This window comes from Sinocyclocheilus rhinocerous, unplaced genomic scaffold (assembly GCF_001515625.1).
Source record: "Sinocyclocheilus rhinocerous isolate Xijiao unplaced genomic scaffold, SAMN03320098_v1.1 scaffold714, whole genome shotgun sequence".
Lineage (NCBI taxonomy): Eukaryota > Metazoa > Chordata > Actinopteri > Cypriniformes > Cyprinidae > Sinocyclocheilus > Sinocyclocheilus rhinocerous.
The window spans coordinates 604,012-620,165 of NW_015646165.1; the positions used below are offsets into that span (position 1 = coordinate 604,012).

The following is a 16,154-nucleotide window of genomic DNA, read 5'->3' on the forward strand; positions in this document are numbered from 1 at the left end:
TAAAATAAAAAATAAAGGCATTATTATTTAGAGATGCTTTGACGAATACAACCAGTTAACACGTTTTTGTTTTAGAGCCAGGAATAATAATCAGATGAGACCAGTGTCAGAAATCAATTTATTTTATTTGTAACCGATAATTGCCCCTATAGGCATTTTTACTTTTGTAAGAGCATTTTCTTTGTATCATACATAAAACGTAGTATGCTCTACATTTTAGTCAAATATTTTAGACCCATAACTAGATATGCCTAGGATGTAACGGCGTAAAATATAGGTAGTTTGGATAAAATATATTTTTTAAAAATGGTTTCCCCCTGCACCCCCCTCCCCCCCCTTTTTTTCCATGTTTTAAATATCTGGGGCATTTTTGTCACTTGTGACACTTTTGCCCTATTTTTTTTTTTTAACCCTGATTATATCTATTAATATTATCGATTAATTTTCTGATATTTAATAACAGAAGAAGATTCAGAATGAAAAAAAAAACACATAGCATATAAACAATTATTTTAAAGTAAGAAATAAACTATAAAATGCATTTTAAATAAATCCGCTTGCTTCAACAGGTGAGCAAACTCCTTTTTTTTTTATCATAGCGAGTTACTGCTTTATTTTCTTAAACAATTGTATCGATAAATAAATATTTATGCTTGGTGTCAAAACTTCATTTTGGGTGTGTAAATATATTTTGATCGTTCACTCTCTTGTTATAACGCATGCTATTCACGTGATCGTTCGGATTTCTGTGTAGCCTAGCAGCCGTCCCAACAGTCTTACCCTAATAGAAATGATCTTTTGTCAGGAGATGAACAAGTGTCTGTTTTTTTCGAATCCTCATCACACCCAGAAATCAGCAATAATCCCGGAAATATGCCTTCCCGCAGCATTTTCTTCTGTTTCATGCGCCTGTTTTGAAACCAGATCTTCACTTGTGTTTCGCTCAGTTGGAGAGTGTTTGCGATCTCCAGCCGTCTTGCTCGAGTCAGATATTTGTTGAAATGAAACTCCTTTTCCAGTTCTGTGAGTTGTTTGGTTGTAAAATTTGTTCGTGGTGCTCCACTCGAGGGGTCCTCGTCAGGATCTCGTCCGTGGTCATTCTTCAGCTCCGGGTCCAGATGTGTCTTAGCTGGGAAGGCAATGCAATAAAAAAACATAAGCTCTACATTTTTTAACAAGCAAGCAAATAAATATTGGTAAATTCAGTGCTTAACATCCTTGCATGTTATTTCATGTTTGTATACCCTAACAAAAAATGTATAGGCCTAATAATATTTTAAAATAGAATGTCAGTGTCTTTAAAAATGTGCATTTTTATAATCTCAGATCCAAGCAAATGTCAGCTGCAAATTTGTTGAAAAACACGTTTAACAAAACACGTCAGTTTTTTTCTGTTAATATATTCAACTATAAAATTGCTAAATATGCATATAAAATATTATTGGCATTTATTAATCATGCTTTTTATTTTAGGCCGAGCAAAATTGAAACCAAATGATCTCTTATTAACAAAGCAGCAGGTTATGAATGTAAAATTATATAAACTATATAGGGTAAAATAAAATACTATTATATTCATATGGTGTGGTGCTGTCTTATAATATTTTAATATTAAATAAAAGACTTCCATAAAAATGTAGCTAGTATTGATAATTCGCTAAACGAATGATCAAAGTCTATGTTAGACTGATTCAGAGTGGGTTTAAGTGATATTTGAACCAGTTAATTCACTAAAATATGCCTTTAGGTTAAGTTTAATATATTTGTACTCTTTTTGTAAGAGAAAAATCATTTCAAAGTAAAATTAATTTTGATGAGTTTAAGATATATTCAAAATATATTCTTCCGGATGCCACTTACCAAGTACAAATTTTAGAAATTGTAATCACATTTGGATTTAACATTTTTGTTTTTAATAGCAGAAATAATATTTGCCAGGTTTCCAGGATGATCACTCATGATCTGCTGCAAGTAAGTTTAATAGTGAATGACTGTGATTGCATGACCTTCACCTGAATGCAGAGATCCTGTCTGTATCAGCTAAACAGAGGACTGTCTGTCTGTTTGCACCACACAGATGACTGCAGCACAAGGGCCAGATGCACTGTCCATCACGGCTTGCCATAAAAATCTGCCAAAGATGCTGCTTTGCAGTTTGGTGCTACATGACTACTTTGCCCAACCTAGTATGCCCTGCAATTAATTGAAAACCAAGTGCATCCAAATCTGCCTTTCTTTGTTAATTTAGAATAGCATTAAATCTGCAGTTTAACCAAGCTAGCCGACTAACAGCTGTTTTAAGGAAATCATGCTCATGTTTTGTTGTTTGCTTGTGGTGTTTGCTTTTGGAAACACAGGAAGTTGCACATTCCTTTAAGGCACACACACAGGGGTCAGGCGGGAAAATCCCCTGGAGTGATAGAGGCGCACTGAGCCCTCACATACTGCTACAGTTGCAAGTGTCTCTCTAACCTCTGTGCCATCTGCACACCATGTGTAAGAGTGTGTGTGTTTGTAGTCATGTCATTGCAGTCAAGGACCTACAGTTTGAACAGACAGAGGACATACAAAAACAAAAGTGAAACTGCACAATGTTTTGGTTGCGATAACAAAAAAAAACCCGAATCTGACTAAAGGACTTTCTTTTGTTATTGCAACCAAAACGTTATGCATTTTATCTTTCTATTTTCCAGCATGAAGTCAATTAAAACGCTCTCCAATCAGCTGAATAAAACTCTACATGTCACTAATAGCAACACTGTAAAAAATGACCGTGAATTTAATGGTAAAAGACTGTAAAAATTCTACAGTAAAAACCTGTTAAATGGTTAACGGTAAATTCCCCCTACTATATACAGTGAAAAACGGTATTGGACATGACATGTATTGGACATTAATTTTACGGTAGTATATCGTTTTTGGAAGTGAAAAAGACTGTATAATTTTCAATGAATAACCGTAAATTGACATTCCCAGAATTCCCTGTGTTACATTTCCGTAAATTTTACAGAATCTTTTTTACAGTGAAGCCTTCACCCTTTCTCTTCAGGCTCAGAGCACAAACAGTTGATTATACAGTTAATTTCGAGAGCGATCTTTATCTCGCTCTCACCGTGCAAATGAAAGTAAACAGAGATATGAAAAAAGCAATTGTAGGGTCACCTCTAATATTCACAAGGGACGTTCTAACAATCAGTGCATTCACTGACAAATATGAAGTAATTAAGCAATTTCCTTAGTGTGCATGAAAACACTGATGAATGAGTTACTGGATAATAGAATTGGCAGTTGCCAGAAGGCATAAAGGAATCAAACGAAACATTTGAGGAATGACTTGCAAACTTGGAAATGGCCAGCCAGCCAGAGGGATGATGTGGCCCACTAAGCCTAAAAGAGAGCAGGGGATCGATACAGATTGCCTCGGTCATCTGGGCATCCAGCCCACAGTAATTCAGGTGCTGTCAAGGTATAACTGAAGAATGACGCACGGGGACTATGTGCACTGTACTGGGGGATCCAGTCAGACACTCTCTATAAGCTTTTATTCATGTTGAGTAAAGGAAACAGTTTGATGTTGCCCAGTAAAAACAATAACCCTCACAATGCGTGGAATCTCTCACTTAAAGGGATAGTTTACCTAAAAATAAAAACTCTGCCATCATTTACTCATCCTCATTGCATTCCAAAACTGTATGACTTACTTTCTTCTGTGGAAAAATGTTGAAAAATGTCTCTGTATAGTGGAACTCAATGGGGTCCAGTGTTCTATAAAAAAAATCTTCTTTATTGTGGAAAAAATTAAAGTTACAAAGGTTTGGATGACAGAAATTTCATTTTTGGGTGAACTATTCCTTTCATAATGTTCTTTATCCCTGTAATATTTTTTTTTCCTTTTCTTTTTTGCATTACGTCATAATGAACTCAAGTAACAGAGCAGACAAAAAGCATTCGCCCTACCATTTAACATTTGACTTTGGCTGCTGTGTTGATGTGAGTATTATCTTAAGCACTTGTTGACAGACCTCTCATATATCATCATACAACGTTTTCTCCATAAGGCTTGCGATAAATCAAAAGACATTAACCACAGAGGGAAGGTCACAACGTATAGAGACCATTTTATACTCCTCTTTAAAGGAAAAGTTCACCAAAAAAAAAAAAAAATGAAATCACCATTTACTCACCCTCATGTCGTTCCAAAACTGTATGCATACAAATAAAAAAAAAAATATATATATATATATATATATTGTACCTGATATCAAACAATGCCTCTTTCATGTGTCTCTAGGTGAATGTGCAGACAGGCAGGAGAAAAAGAAACAAACAGCAGAAGCTCCAATACAGTAAACAAATTGTGAACTCCTGGCCTTGCCACCATTCAAGCTTTTGGGATTTGATATAGCAGGCCTCTCCATCCTATTTCCTGACCACAGCTGTTGTTCATACGCTGGGCAATATAGCCCGGAATGACCTTTTCGCTGACATATTTGCCTGTGAGTTATTTTAGATCATCAGTGTGGCCTGGCCAGACATTCTTCTCCTTGACAGTCTGGAAACCATATGAATGCTGTATTACTGATTCGTAGGAAATGACAAATCAAACAGGGCTCTTCATGGTTTTACCATCAACCTAATACATACATTGTGATTTATTGAGGGGGACGAGCGATTCACAATTTAACACAAAGCTCTCACAACAAACATGAAATACTTTGACATAATACAGGTCAAATGTCATTGAGCATGACATTTTATGAGCACATGTCAAGTAACTCACATTTGAACTGCATTAAACGCAGACCTATCCGATCATTATTCCAGTTAAGGATTACACTGAGATTCTGACAAACATTTCCCAACATTCAATATAGAAAATTAATTGCAGCATATAAACATTGGTCTCTATTAAGATTTAGGGCTCTGTCGAGGAAAAGTGTCCCTCTGAAGTTTATTTGGCTCTGAATGGAGAGCTAGGGGGTGCTGGACTCCTTTTAATATGGCCTGGGCTGCTTCTTGTCAATGAAAGGATTTTTAACATTCAAAATAGAATGAAATGTGTTATTTATAAAAAAATGGAGGAATTTTGCCTGGCATGTTGTTGCTGACCCATATAAGCACCAGAGCAGATCTTATATATTACACTCTCCTTAAATTTTTAAAGGTTTTCAGCATGCAGATTTGTGAAGCAAAAACTCCCTGTCTCTGGCACGTGCCACATCTGCACAGGATGGGCTGAACTTCATACTTTTGCCACTTTTTGTGATTATATATATATATATATATATAATGTGATTATATAATATAAAATATACTACCATAGCATGTAACATTTTATCTTTCAAGCACATTGAGGTTTTTAGGTGATAATATTTGCTAAGCCCTAAACCTGACCCTTTATTCAAACCTGTTGATATGGGTAAATTAAAGGAAAACATTACTTGGTTGATTTATGAGTTAAATACTGCATAACACTTGAAATGTCCTCACAACTGATCATGTTTCACTGTATTTGTGAGTACATTTTTTTTTAAATTTGACCTTTGCAAGTACAGCCAAACTTGTAGACACACATAGATAGCTCCACCTCCAAGGATTCATTTCTGCTAGCTGAAAAGTTCTTGTCCTACTTAGTATACACTACTTTCAGTCAGAGAAAATTGAAAAAACGATAGTTATTAAAAAAAACATTCGCATTGTATTTTAAATCAAACCACTAGAATTTTTAAAGCTGAGAAGGCAGAGATGTTGGTACACTCGGTCAATACATCACTTAGCTGTAAAGTTAATCGAATTAAAACACTAGTCAGCTTACCTGTACGGGACTGATTTCTCCTCACTCTCATCCAATTGAAAGTCTTTCCACTTCGCAGTGTCTCATTTAACGTGTTTAGAGCCTCGTGTCTCGTATTATTGTCCTCAACTGCTGGGTGAAGCACTGGGCCGTCGCATGTGTGCACATCGAGGTGCGTGTTGTTGACAGTGCCGAGTTCACAATGCGCGCCGGAGAAAGTTCTTAAAGTGTCTGAGGAAGAGGAGAAGCCCGTTCTGGAGAGACCCTGCTCACGGCAGCTTTGGAAGGAGGGGACTTGGGGTCGGATGGGGTGCACTGGTCTATAGAAATCTTGATTATGGGGGAAGGGGGGTCTGGTCGAGTTAGCACGGGCAGGGTCCTCACAGGGCTTTGAACACGCGCCTGTGGCCGTGGCACTGAGATTCGTGAAATGATACCGAAGAAAATCCGCCTCGGTGTTGACACGTCCCTCCTCTCTGCTTGGGAAGTCAGTAGTAGATTCGTGGTCCTGATGCAGACGCATAACTCCAGTAGCATGATAGCCCTTGATGAAGAGTGACGTTGTGTCCCTGAACCCTTGATAAGAATTCATGACTGCATCTTATATATTCCAGATTTTCATCCCAGGATGGACGCGACAGAAACTCCATCCACAGACGCCACACATAGCGCGCAAAAGGACAGGCACCGACAGGGGCATGCCTTCTAGAAACATTCGATCGGTGATGGATGGGGATGACGTGCCCTCTAACTCTTGGCCAATAGCTACTGCAATAGCCGGACATCTCCCTCATCTGAGTGAGCGTTAATTTACCAAAGCAAGCAAGTTTGAGCGACTTTTATTTGACCTGCTAATAAGGTCTCGTGGAGTGTGTGTGCCCGCGCGTGTGCGAGGGGGGTCAACATAAGTAGCTACTTAATTTTATAATGGATAATATTGAATGTTATTAAAGCGCACTTCATATTGCTGAGAATTTTGCATAAATGTCAAGGCATTTGTGACATTTAGAATATAAATAAATGGTTTGTTCCAGACCCGGATAAAAAAATATTTTCTCCGGATAATATTATTCTAATTTAGGCTAATTTTACTGATAGGCTATGTATTGTGTTTTAATTTTACGTTTAGCACAAAATGGCGGAATATTTGTGTGTGTGTTTCTATAAGGCCCAGTCCATATCTGCTCTTCAAATTAGCACTTACAGAAAATCAATGTCGTTTTTAGTCAGTATAGCGGCCTTAGATTATACCCGAAATGTATACAGCTCAGGGAATAAGGTCTTAAGCCATTGTCAATAGTTGTTAATAAGACAGCCATGGATCTTGTGGTTCACGCATACGATTGTTGCGTCACTGAAACGTTGAAAAGAAACGTAGAAACGTCCATGTAGCTCTCAAGCCTTTACTCGTCCAGGTAACCCACGTTACACTTGCATTCCATCTTCTTTCATATTCCGATTATCTTTAAAACGCAAAAATGTCTTCTCTCTATATTCTTCGGAAAAACTGAAACTCTGTTTTGAATTCTAGACCATAGGGAATCTAACATAACAGCTGAAATCATGTTAAAAGGGAATTATCAGGTCATTGTATGAGATCTCTGAGTGATTACGTGTGCTCTAAACAGCTGTCGTTGCAGGTCATTCGTCGGTCAAATGATAATTAGCAGCTGCCTCCCCTGCAATAATGAACCGCTTTACACACAAAAACTATTTCATTTTTTCAAAGTTTAAGATTTGTTCATTCTTTCTAAACAATTGGCAAGCCAAACTGACAAGATTATTAAATACTTTAATTCGTTAAATAGTTGTTTCATAAAATAATATTAAAAAACGGAATAAATCAAAGTACAGAGAGTTTTATTATAGGCTAAGCCCAACCGTCGCGTCGTTGCTAAACTTTATTATAGCCTAAAATGCTGGCTTTATATTGCCTACTGCATAAAAGAAAAGAAAAAAAAAACTCTTTCTCATACTTTATTATTTTGCTGATTTCATTAACATTCTTGTCATTTAAAATAAATGCCTGAAATTTAAAACGGTAATAAAATAAGCACAGGAGTAGTTTTTGACCTGCACTTTTACTTTAAACGAGAAATAACGAAGAGCATAACTATTACAGAGTACAGATTTTCTGTCTTTCTCGCTCCTTTTCTTCCATTTTTTAAATAAGATTTAAATGTTTGTAACGTCATGTTCAATAATTGAATCAGCCTATTAAACTCGAGGGAGATTAAATATATCTATGGAATATGACAATTAATGCTCAATTATTCTTTTATTTTTTTCAGTTAACCTAAAATGTCCATTTGGTAACATCTTCATTTACTGGTTAAATTTAAGTCACAATAATAAGAAATAGTTCCTTAAGGTACCAAGTGTGCATTTGCACTTTTAAAGCCTTGCTCTGTTAATCTGAACTGTTTGCATGTCTAAAGTATAATGAGAATTTTTGACTGTTTTACATATACATTCCATAATATTTTACAGGTGACATTCCAAAAAGTTTCACCAAAGTCATAGAGCATTAGACAGAGATCACCAGAGATATGACCTTTAGAGGTTATCAGGAGAACAGCACTCTCACATCTATTTAGCTGTAACAGATGTGGTCTTTATACTTTCAGACTTGGTCTCTCCTTCCAGTAGCTCAGTCATTAAAAAAGTCTTATTGGTTCAAAAGATTTCAACACTGGATCAAGATCAGAAAATAGAAATACTTAGACACGTACAGAAGCCACCTTCTTAACAGCTGTAAGTACATTTGCAACACATTTACATTCATGCTTTACTGAAGTCATTGTGGATAAAAGTGTCAGTGTTTTCTAGGTCTAGGACTCAATTTGGTGTTGCTAATGCCATGTTGAGCTTCTGGATTAAAACTGAGGTGATTGTGTTCATTTTAGTTGTATTTTAAAATGCATAAAATGTGTTTTAATAATGAAATGGCAAGTGTTAATTAGATAAAATTAGATAAAAAAAAGTAACAATGATAATAGACCTAATATAGTTATGATATTGTTTGCAATTAAACTATCATTGCAACTGCATTTGAACTACTGCACAGAACAGAAGGAGGGATTTCCGCTTATATGACCAATAAAGAGTTTTACTAGGGCTCTGCAGTGATTAAAAAACAATCTCAAATAATCAACAATGTATAACTGTGCACTCGCAACCCCAGAGATCTGGTCCCAGCTGGAAGAATAAACGGAATTCTACGGGCAGCGATGCACTGAATGACGGAGTGCAATATATCCCTTCCCTCTGTACATTTGCATGGTACACTTATCCATCTTCATGTCAGCTGTGGGGTTACCCAGGGTTCACGCGCTAGCTTGTTTCTCTCCTCTCCGCTCAATAAATAAATCTCTGCTGCTCTCTGTTTACGGGCTGAATATAAATTTGTTTGCAGTCGATCGTGGGCCTGTGTGAAGGCATTAGAAATTGTATTTCTGTAATGGGTTTCAGCATGAGGAGGTGGGGATGGGGGGTTGGGGGGAGGGTGTGTGAGGCAGGAGTTGCAGAAGTGTTTGACTGCAGGGTAGGAAAAAAAAACAGGTGTGTGCACTGCTCCACCTCAATAAGATTATACACACTTTTTTATAGTCCAGATAAGATAAATTTGCTCGAGGCTGAATTTACAATGGCTTTAAACTGAATTTTAATGTTATTTACTCTCATTTTATAGAGATCAAATATTAAGGGTTTATTTGTTTCTCCTCATGCCATATGTTTAATTAGTATAAATCGTGAGGGGAAGCGGTGTTCAACATGTCTCCATGTGTTTTCTACAGACGTTTGACCTCAGTTGAAAAGCTCCGGGTAAACAAGTCATCCCAAGAGTCCCCCCTTCAGTTCCAAACAGCTTGTGTCCCATCAGTACGCGTGTTTTGCCAGGACCGATGACAGGAAAACAGTCTCAGCTTGTGTTCATAATAAGGTGAGGGAACATTTATTTTCCTTATTGACTGGAAAGAGCCCAAATAATACCAGCTTGCCACATCTGAGCCGTTTCCAGCCACATCCTGCCATCTACTATCTATTATAACGTGTGCATCCGAAGCACATGCCTCTCTCTGTGAAGTAATTGCATGCATGTTCACCTCTCCGGCTCTTTATAACTACAGGGTGATGAAAATTCCAGTGTGGTACAGATTAGGTTTCATTATGATTTGAATGCATCACTCTTCTCAGAGGGGAAGCTCGCTCTGATAACCTGATCTGTCTTTGGCGATCCTCCCACCAAGCTATGGAATCATGGCCACGATGTGGAGGTCATATCATTGGCTGATTTTGACCTCTGACCCCTTTGACAGAGCTTTGGAATGATGACTTGCAGCCCTGGTTTAACCCTAGAGGACTGTCGGGCCTAATTATTTCTCAACTTTGAGCCTTGAAAATGCCAGGAGTGAGACGTTGCTGACAGGTGACTGTCACCACTGGCGGTAAGGTCATTGCTGCTAATGCAGAGTGGACCTGTCTCAGATGATTGGTTAAGGGCTGGTAATCTATGCACTTGCGTACACCTCTTACTTTATCACTGGGGAACACAGAGAGGAGGCAGAATGAATAGTGGTCTGGCCTAGAAAGCATTTAGAATTGAATTAAGAATGTATTTTAATTGAGGCAGCCAACAGGATGCAGAGTTGCAGTTTGAAGTTGAATGTACGTAAGTAGAAGTAATACTAATTCAAATAAATTCATATGATAAGTAATTTTTAACTAGAAAAGAAAAGTTTGTCAGGACAAATCAGAATGTTGTATTGACCTTGTTTTAAAAAAGACATTTTTGAAGTTTAAATGTTTATAGACCAATAGATAGCTAGAATATATATATATATATATATATATTTAAATGTTTTTCTGTGATGGCAAAGCTGAATTTTCAGCGGCCATTACTCCAGTCTTAGGTGTCACATCTGAAATGATTTTGATATTCCGATTAGGTGCTCAATTATTATAAATTATTATTGGTGTTCAATTATTATTAATGGTTATTATTATTATCTATGTTGGCAACAGTCTTTGCAGCTTAATATTTTTGTGGAAACTGTGATACATTTTTTCAGGATTTTTCGATTAATAGAAAGTTTTAAAGATCATTTATTTAAATACTAATCTTTTGTAACAAATTTCTTGTTACAAAAAAGTGTCACTTTTGATCAATTTAATGCAGATCAATTTTATATCCCAAACTTTTAAATGTTAGTTTATCATGGTTTCCACAAACTATTAAGCTGCACAACTGTTTTATGCATTGATATTATTAAGAAATGCAAATCAGCATATTAGAATGATTTCTGAAGGATTATGTGACACTGAAGACTGGTGTAATGATGCTGAAAATTCAGCTTCGACATCACAGGTGTCACGTTGTGCCTACGGTGAGGAGCGTGGAACAAGGAGCGAGGAACGAGGAGAATCAGGATTTACAGTCTTTATTGACATCACAGGAATCACACGTGACACGGGGATCGACGTTCAAAACCGGACAGAGAACTCAAAACAGGAAACACCTTAAATACACGAGACATGATGAGGGGAAGACGAGTAACACCTGGGATCAATAAACATAATAGGAACAGAAAACAGGAAGGACCAAATATGGGCATGGACATAACCTGGAGCACGTGGGGGGGAGGAAAACACACAAAACACGGAACAGAGTCTGACAACAGGAATAAATCACATTTTAAAATATATTAAAGTAGAAAATTTTATTTGAATAGCCTATATTTAATTAAATTTTAGTATATTTAACTAAAATATTGTTTTACTGTATTATTAATTAAATAAATCCTTGGTGTGCATAAGAGACCTCTTTCAAAAACGCAAAAAAATCTTAATTATTCCATATTTAATGTAGGTAGCTCAAACAGTACAATTAGCAACCCCAAGTTCATGGATTCGATTCCAAAGAAATGCATGAACTGATAAAATGCAATGAGAAATATGAAAGCAGTGTATGGATTAAATGGATAAAAGCATCTGCCAAATGCAAAAAAAAAAATTTAAATTAAAGATAGATATACAAAGAGAAAGATTGAGAAGTAAAAGGAGTAAGAGAGCAATACAGGAAAAAGGAGTAAAAGAGGGAGACCATCAGGGAAGATGAAGCCGTTGATAATATCAACAGCAGTAATTGATTGAGCATATTGCTGACAAGGTGATTGTTTAAACTTGCAGTGGTGCATTTTAGTCAAGCAGCAGCAAGACAGCTGGGATAACAAAGCACACACTTTTAGGGAGTTTTTAGACTTGGTCTCTTCATGCGTTTTTACTAATAGCTATCTAATCATGGAAAAACCAAGTGCCCTCCAAGATGCATTTGAGACATATGCGAGAGGTGGATGCGGTTTGTAACGAGTGCAGTGCAGTTAAGTGTAAATGCTTCTGTTTGTTAATTAATCCCAAATTCCCAAATGGTTTAGGTTCAGTCCATACAATCCACACATAAGTAAGCAATCGTGGATGAGACACATGCATCGAGCAACCACGAATCGCAAACATCATTTGCCTTATGGGACTAAGAGTCAACAGAAAATTTTGCTGCCCACTATTAGCATTACCATTAAAGCGAATGGTTATATTTGCATACAGCGTGATTAGATATATCTGTTTTACATAATAAAATGTAAAAAAAAATAGAATAAAACATACACTACTGATTTTGAAATAAGTCTCTTATACTCACCAAGGCTGCATTTATTTTAATAAAAAAAAACTCATTAAAAATATTGTTTTCTATTTGAATATATTTTAAAATGGAATTTATTCCAGTGATGGTAAAGGTGAATTTCAGCATCATTGCTCCAGACTTCAGTGTCACATGATCCTTCAGAAATCATTCTAATATGGTTATTTGCTGCTCAAGAAATATTTTCTTATTATTATCAAAGTTGAAAACTTTTTGAATAGTTTTTGTGGAAACTGTGATACATTTTTTAGGACTCTTTAATTATTACATTCAAAACAACAGTATTTATTTGAAATAAAAATCTGTCACTTTTGACAAATTTAATGCATCCTTGATGAATAAAAAAAAAGTTATTGACCGTAAACAGTAGTGTATATGAAGTAATTAAAAATAACATTAATAAATTGTCATTATAATACATTTTCCATGATCCATTTTTGTTTGTTTGTTTTAAAGAATAAGCTTTTCATTTTTTTTCTTTTGGACCCACATACGTATTTTAGGAATATTAAAATCAAAGTATCAATATCATTGTAAGAAACCAAATTCATATCACTTTTTCTCGTCAGGCGTTTTAGAGCAATGCATTGACAATGGATATCTGTCATTGTATTATGGCATATATAGAGAGAAGAGGAACATTCTTTCCATTTTAGCATTCTCTTACAAACTGGACAACAATTTCGCCACTTGTAATAAAAGTTTATTTATTTATTTATTTGCACAGAAACAGAGTACATAGTGACCAGGTGTACGGTAATGGGATGCATTGCTGATTCTTACAATCACACAGAGATCCCAGCAGGCATGTGCCGAAACAGCTCTCGTCTTATCCGTTTACTTTCGCTTAGTGTAGTATATGGCTGTAAGAATATGAATGCTTCCGGTCTTCACATCCTACTTGAGCCCAGCAGGCAACAGCCCAAACAAAGTGACAATAAGCCATCTGTCATACGAGCGTCGGCTGCTGCACAGTCTCCAGTGCCTCCGGAGCTCCTTACTGGGGGACATTAGCAGGGTTAAACAGTCTGTATGAAGGAAAGCTCTTGGAAAGCACAGCCATATGCTGCTTCTGCTCAACTGCACTGTCAAAGAAAGCTTGCTTGAAATCCTTTTCCGTGAAGATGCTATGCATTTGGGATCCATTTTTAAGGAAATCATCAGGTGATGATTAGGTTGGAAACATGCGATTTGATTAATAAACGTCAGAGCATATGTTACGGTAATTGTTTTGTAGGAACCCTCATCAAGTTTGTGAGGCTTCTCATCTGTGTGACAGTTATCAGCCTTTTTTTCTCTGTTTTATGTCACCAATCACCTTTAGCTAGAGCGTATTTAAAAAGCCATTGATCTTTATAATGCAGTACTTTAATATGACAGTAACAGTTGTACATGATGCAGGAAGTCAAATTGTGGAGATTGATGAGGGCTTGCAGGTGAATTATAATCCATCTACCTGAGTGATGCGCTGTGTTCCATACCAGCAGGCCGACAAATAAATAAAACCCACAAAGGTGACACTAGGAATTGATACTTAACAATCCCTCTGAGCAACAAGCACTAGGAGCGGCTTTGACTGAGAGGAAAACTCCCCCGGAGAGACAGAGAGCGAGGGAGAAATGGCAAAGCTGGGAAGGTTAATGGAAAAGAATGGACTGGATTTGCCATAGGTCACACATACGGAGTCAGCACCTTGTTTATGATTAGAAGAGGTCTGAGCACAGCTTGTGTTTGAGCCGCTTAATAAAGCACTTTAAATGACTATTGATTCATGCTTCGGAAAGACATCTATGAATCTACTATGAGGTGATTACCTATGTAAGCATAAGGTCCAGCGTTTTTAATCCTTAATGAGAGGCTGTGCGGTAAAGTGTGGTCGCAGAGGTTGATCCTATCCTTTTTAATTGGTCTGAGGACCTATATTTCATTATAATAAATAATGTTGTATCTTCTAATTTCTAAAATTGTAGTCGGCCATGAGATGTTTGAAGACAAATTGTGAATTTTAATGGCCGGTGGACCATCTCTTATGCAAATTGACTGTAGAATTAATTGATTCGATCCAATTTCCAGATCCTTAACTAGATTGTGGGATTACTAACTAAATCTGGAATGTGATGTATGTATGGTGTCCTGTGGGCCGTGTGGTGCGGGGCCTTAACTGGCCGTTCTGCCAATTTTTCAAAAATTCCCAAGATGAACTTATTTGGAGCGTAGGCCATAATTTCATTCCCTGTGCTGAAACGGGATGTGAATATGATGAGCAACTGATGGTCTTTTAGTGCACTCATTCTATGTTAGTGCTTTGGATCAATGCATGACCCTATTGGAAAAAAATTGGGAATTTGGCAGAACTGACCTTTAGATGAAAAGAAATGGAAAGAGAGCAAATAAAAAGAAAGCAATATCCAGTTAGACTGGTACATTTGCAAGGTGTATGAGTAGAATTACTTGATGTAAGTAATGAGGTTGCATAGTTGTAATGATGATTTCCTCATGAGGATATTGATGGGTTGCTGTGGAGAAAGTGTGGCATGGTGTGCTTTTGTTCAAGTGTGCATGTGTTTGTGCACTCTAGCATTCGTAAAGTCGTAGAATTTATATGCTACCCTCCGTATTTTGTTATATTTATCAATGAAACCCAGATCTATGTATTTGGCTGATGCACCAATAGCCTATACATTAAAACAGAAACCTGTTTTTATTCTATATGTATTGTGAACTTTTTGCACTATTGATATTAAAGTTGCCTTATTATGGATGAATGATATATTAGTGCCATGTCATTGGTTATGGGCCGAAATTGTGAATTTATCAGAATTAGTAATGGATATGTATCTTCTGATATTGGATATTTAAATGCATACTTGTTTTTGTGCATGCATATTTTTACATTTAGATTACCTTTGCCACCCTCAAATATAATCTTTACTAGCACTAATAATTAAATAATACTGTCAAATGTAATTTTTTTTAAAAGAATCTTAAAATTAATATCCGAATTTCTTACAACCCCAATTCCAGAAAAGTTGGGATTTTTTGTGAAATGCCATAAAATCAAGAATATGTTATTTGTTCATTCTCTTTAACCTTTATTTAATTGACTAAATTACAAGGAAAAAACGTCCAATGTTTTCACTGGCCAACTTAAATTTATTCTGTAAATATATACAAATATTTATTTTAATATATGCCTCCATGTCAATGGTACCTTCGCACATAATCCAGTCACTCATGCCCATGTTTGCTCTGCTGCAGCCCCACAAACGTTTGCTTTTGCATCTGTCTCTGATGAAAGTCTGGATGGTCCCTTTGGTCTTTGGAACTGAGAACTCGATGTCCATTTTTTCCAGAAACTACTTGAAATGTATCGCGTACCTTGTCAGTGTCGTGCGCTTTGCTTGGCCATTTGTTGTGATAAACAGGAAAGTGTGTCCAGCTGAATTCAATTTGAGTTTTGTTAAACGAATATAAAAGAAGCTTAGTTTACCGCGGAAGCGGTCGCGGCTGGGGTCGAAGAGTGTAAAGACCATCGACTCTACCGGGCGACTCCACCGGGCAGGACACCGGCAAAGGATAAGTATCGCTTTTTATTTCTCCTCTTTCCTACTACTTGTTTCACTTCTGTTTCAGTTTTTTATAACCATTTCTTACTATGTG

At 36.6% G+C, this 16,154-nt stretch overlaps 1 protein-coding gene and 1 long non-coding RNA gene across 2 annotated transcripts in view; one reads left to right on the forward strand and one right to left on the reverse strand.

Moving 5' to 3' along the window:
* Positions 1 to 543: 543 nt before the first annotated feature.
* Positions 544 to 6,771, reverse strand: LOC107707004 (homeobox protein Hox-C1a-like). Its single transcript, XM_016510872.1, has 2 exons — positions 5,816 to 6,771; positions 544 to 1,129 (listed from the first exon to the last, which is right to left on the reverse strand). The coding sequence occupies exons 1-2, from the start codon at positions 6,384 to 6,386 to the stop codon at positions 777 to 779; spliced, it is 924 nt and encodes a 307-aa protein (XP_016366358.1). The 5' UTR covers positions 6,387 to 6,771; the 3' UTR covers positions 544 to 776.
* Positions 6,772 to 8,428: 1,657 nt separating this feature from the next.
* Positions 8,429 to 16,154, forward strand: part of LOC107707005 (uncharacterized) — a 13,038-nt gene continuing 5,312 nt past the window's right edge. Inside the window, exons 1-2 of the long non-coding RNA XR_001636210.1 lie at positions 8,429 to 8,548; positions 9,592 to 9,737. This is a non-coding gene — a long non-coding RNA (uncharacterized LOC107707005). The remainder of the gene's footprint in view (positions 8,549 to 9,591; positions 9,738 to 16,154) is intronic.